We start from the raw sequence: 2715 nt of genomic DNA, 5'->3' as shown, positions 1-2715 counted from the left end.
TCCAGTCCAATTCCCAGTTGTTCAAGTGCTCCCATCTCAGATACCAGACACTGAATGAAGGCTTTGTGGAAACCCAACCTTAGCCACCACCTAACTGCCAAGACATGAAAGACCCTAAGTAAGTGCTCCCCACCCAAGGCCAAGTCAATTTTCATATTCAAGAGCAAAATCACTGATAGCTCTCATTTTAAGGCTGTTTCCAGTTGGATTGTTAATAGATTATCAGAAAAGACACTACAATTTTAGATACTATTATTCAAAGAATATCACATTCTACATTCTGCTAATGTTCTATTTTGTATTTTTCCCTGAGTTTCAGTAAACTGCCAGGATTTAAAATGGTAAAACATCTTTGAGTTTGTTTTGGAATCCAGCCAAAGTTTTACTGCCTGTTTCTGAACAGAAGTCCTGGGAATGCTGCCACCATGCAGAAATGGGGAAACCCCTTGTATCCCCTTGATTTCAGTATTTCTGTTTCTTTTTTCTTTCAATGGAATGAGTTTCATTTCACAGCATCTGAGCTCGTGTAACAGCCACAAATCACATGCCCCAGTTTGCCTGGGAATGCCCTAAATTCACCTACTGCATCTGGTATTAGATGAAAAATAAGCCATCCTCAAAACTGATGTATTTTCCTGACTCATATCTTAGTATAGTACCATAGGGCAGGGTGCTGGCCCAACAGATATATTACAGCATCCTGTGATTCATTCTCCATGACAAAACCTTCTCACTGTACTTCCATTCTCTGCTCCTCAGTCTACTTCCTATAAAAGGCAGAGGCAGAGCTACCAGGAGAGCAGAGGAGCTGAGACCAGCTCGGAAAGCTGCAACACTTACACTGAAGTTGGTGCTACCACCTTCCACCATGCAAGTCATTGCAGTCCTTCTGTGCCTACTGCTCACAGCAGCCAACTTCAGCTCCCTTCTGCTGGCTCAGCCAGGTAAGGTCCTGCCTCCTGCATATCACCCACCTCTGGCTATCACAGAGCATCACAACTACAAAGGTGCCCTTGCAGCTGCTTATCCAACCTGAGGCATTTCAAAAAAGGGCAAAGAAGCAGGAGAATCACAGTTGCTCCTGTGTACAGTTTGTATTAGAATTCCAGCTTTAGATCTAGAATCCAGCTCTATGCTGGGCTCCAGCTCTGGAAATGCAACTCGTGCAGTTGCTGCTCCATTGGCTTTCAGTAGTGTGCTTGATGGGCCTCAGTTTGCAGGGTATTTCCAGATACAGAGAGGAAGAAAGAGAATCTAAATCCGACCTGTGCTTCATTTAACCCAGCTTCCTGAACCAATGATTCTGCCGAGGTGGTGGGTATTAGGGACTCTCACAACTAGGTATGGATTTCTGGAGTCCTGATAAAGGATCTGTAGCAAGAGTCTACTGATCCCAGAAAATTAGATTATTATATTAGTTCTTCTTATCAACACAGAGAGTTGTCATCAATTTCTCTTGCCATTATCATTTGGGGATGATGCTGTCTCATTTCATAGACCATGAAAGTAAAAGTTTAAAAAACACTTTAAAGTGAAGAGACATTGAACTTAAGGTAGATAGACAGCTTCTCTCCCCCCCCCCTGCTTTTACTATCTTTCTGATTCCTTCTTATCATAAATGGAGAGATCCAGAAACCAATATACAGAACATTTTCTTGTTTCATTCCAGATGGTGTTAATATCTCCACCTGCTGCTATAAACGGAGCCAGAGGATTCGGGTGCAGAGACTAGAGAGCTACACAAGGATCACCAGCAGCAAATGCCCCTGGCAAGCTGTGATGTGAGTGGACCCTGCCCATCCACCTTCAACCTTCAGTCCTGAGTTCTCCCCTGGAACAATGTAGTGCTTACTCTCAAGCTGAGTTAGATCCAAATACTCAGACCATCTGTAATTCAAGCCCAGAAGTTTTCCAGTTCAGAACTGGTAACTGGATAGGAAGCTGGGAGTGAAAATTAATTTTCTTGTGTAGGCTTCAGTTTCCCCATTGGAACCAAGAGGGCTTCACCTGGGTCAGTGATAGGAGTTTTCTTTCCTTGTGTCTCTTCTTTTGCTTTGCTTTCTTTCTCCTGTATCTCTGGGCAGTGTCATTACCCTGGGCTAAAGGTCATGCAGGTTACCTATGTAGCAGACTTCATTTCCACAATGAGTTCTCTAGGCTCTCCATCTAACTGGAATTTTTCTCTCCCACAGCTTCAAGACCAAATTTAACAGAGAAATCTGTGCTGACCCCAAACAGCAGTGGGTACAGGATTCCATGAAGTACATAGATAAGAAATCCAAAACTCCAAAGTCTTGAATACTCACACAGGAACTGAAGCCATGTCCAGACTTGAGATGCAAACAATCTTATGCTCCCTGTCATTTGTGAGACTTGATCAATATACTATAATCCCAAGGAAAATGAGCTATGTGTAATATGAAGTATAGTTTTTCTTCAGTTCTGATTTTTAAAGTTACCAATATGTTAATTCAGTTTGTTGTGAATTTGGCATGGTATGAATATAAAACTCTGGATTCACCAAGTCTCATTAGTCCTAAAAACTTGAGATGCTTCTCTTTGTCTACCTTGATACAAGATTATGAAGGATTTTATAAAAATCAGTGCAAAGTCTGTTCAAGAAATGTTTTAGGAAGAAAACATAATGTTATTATACAATAGAATATTTCATATGTGTATGACATCTGTATTTTCAATAAAATATATTTTTGCATT

At 41.3% G+C, this 2715-nt stretch overlaps 1 protein-coding gene across 1 annotated transcript; it reads left to right on the top strand.

Annotated features, from left to right (window-relative positions):
* Window positions 1–802: 802 nt before the first annotated feature.
* Window positions 803–2715, top strand: Mcpt3 (mast cell protease 3). The gene is made up of 3 exons (NM_001172838.2): window positions 803–944; window positions 1670–1781; window positions 2193–2715. Exons 1-3 carry the CDS (start codon window positions 869–871, stop codon window positions 2296–2298), a joined length of 294 nt encoding a protein of 97 aa, NP_001166309.1. The 5' UTR covers window positions 803–868; the 3' UTR covers window positions 2299–2715.

This window comes from Cavia porcellus, unplaced genomic scaffold (genome assembly GCF_034190915.1).
Source record: "Cavia porcellus strain 051 isolate PalLab524CR breed Dunkin Hartley unplaced genomic scaffold, mCavPor4.1 scaffold_6, whole genome shotgun sequence".
NCBI lineage: Eukaryota > Metazoa > Chordata > Mammalia > Rodentia > Caviidae > Cavia > Cavia porcellus.
The sequence above is the reverse complement of the archived record's forward strand: the minus strand, read 5'-3'. Positions and strand labels throughout refer to the sequence as shown.

Coding starts and splice junctions, on each gene's coding strand:
- Mcpt3 (NM_001172838.2), top strand. CDS start 869: ATGCAAGTCATTGCAGTCCTTCTGTGCCTACTGCTCACAGCAGCCAAC. Junction 945..1,669: donor CCTTCTGCTGGCTCAGCCAG/GTAAGGTCCTGC, acceptor GTTTCATTCCAG/ATGGTGTTAATATCTCCACC. Junction 1,782..2,192: donor TGCCCCTGGCAAGCTGTGAT/GTGAGTGGACCC, acceptor TCTCTCCCACAG/CTTCAAGACCAAATTTAACA.